This window comes from Mandrillus leucophaeus, unplaced genomic scaffold (genome assembly GCF_000951045.1).
Source record: "Mandrillus leucophaeus isolate KB7577 unplaced genomic scaffold, Mleu.le_1.0 Scaffold1074, whole genome shotgun sequence".
NCBI classification, from domain to species: Eukaryota; Metazoa; Chordata; class Mammalia; order Primates; family Cercopithecidae; genus Mandrillus; species Mandrillus leucophaeus.
In genome coordinates, this window is record NW_012098921.1 from 102,825 (window position 1) to 103,427 (window position 603).

Here is a 603-nt window from a genome sequence, read left to right on the forward strand (position 1 = left end):
CAAGGAAGGTCTTTGCGCGCAGCATTCCTCGTTAGGCTGGCTTCTCCAGATGTTGAATGACGGGGTAAGAAGGCACAGGGAGACCCTGGCTCAGGAACCCTCCTTGCCCTGCAGTGCCCTGGTTCCCCAGCCCGGGGGTCTGGCTCACGCACAGCCCACAGGAGGCTCTGCCCATAGGGGGGTCCCCACAGGACACCCAAATAAAAACCCTCTGCCCAAGGGGGGTCATCCCAGGGCAATGACTGGGACTCAGGCCCCGCCTTACAGGCAGACTGGGCCAGCACCCAACTTGGCAGGGATCAGGGAAGCCTCAAGCCCTGGGCAAGCCCCTCTCTCCAGGAGCCACACCTCCACTTCAATGAGTGCCCCCCATGAGGAGCTGCAAGACTTTGTCTGACTCAGCCTCCTGGAGGGCTCAGGAAACCCTCATGGGGAAGATCACTGACTCTGGGGACTGAAGCCCCAGTGGGCTCAACTCGAGTCACCAGTCCCAGCCTGGAAGGGCTACAGTCTCCCACACCTGCTATCCCCACAGATCTCTCTTGGGCTCACCCTGCGCCTGTGGGACGTGTATTTGCTGGAAGGAGAACAGGTGTTGATGCC

At 60.9% G+C, this 603-nt stretch overlaps 1 protein-coding gene across 1 annotated transcript in view; it reads left to right on the top strand.

Annotated features, from left to right (window-relative positions):
• LOC105543691 (ubiquitin carboxyl-terminal hydrolase 6-like) overlaps positions 1–603 on the top strand; it is a gene marked incomplete at its 3' end in the record, with an annotated part of 24,456 nt that overhangs the window by 17,256 nt on the left and 6,597 nt on the right. The window contains exons 7-8 of the mRNA XM_011985711.1: positions 5–64; positions 536–591. Of these exons, the coding sequence (XP_011841101.1) occupies positions 5–64; positions 536–591 (116 nt within the window). The remainder of the gene's footprint in view (positions 1–4; positions 65–535; positions 592–603) is intronic.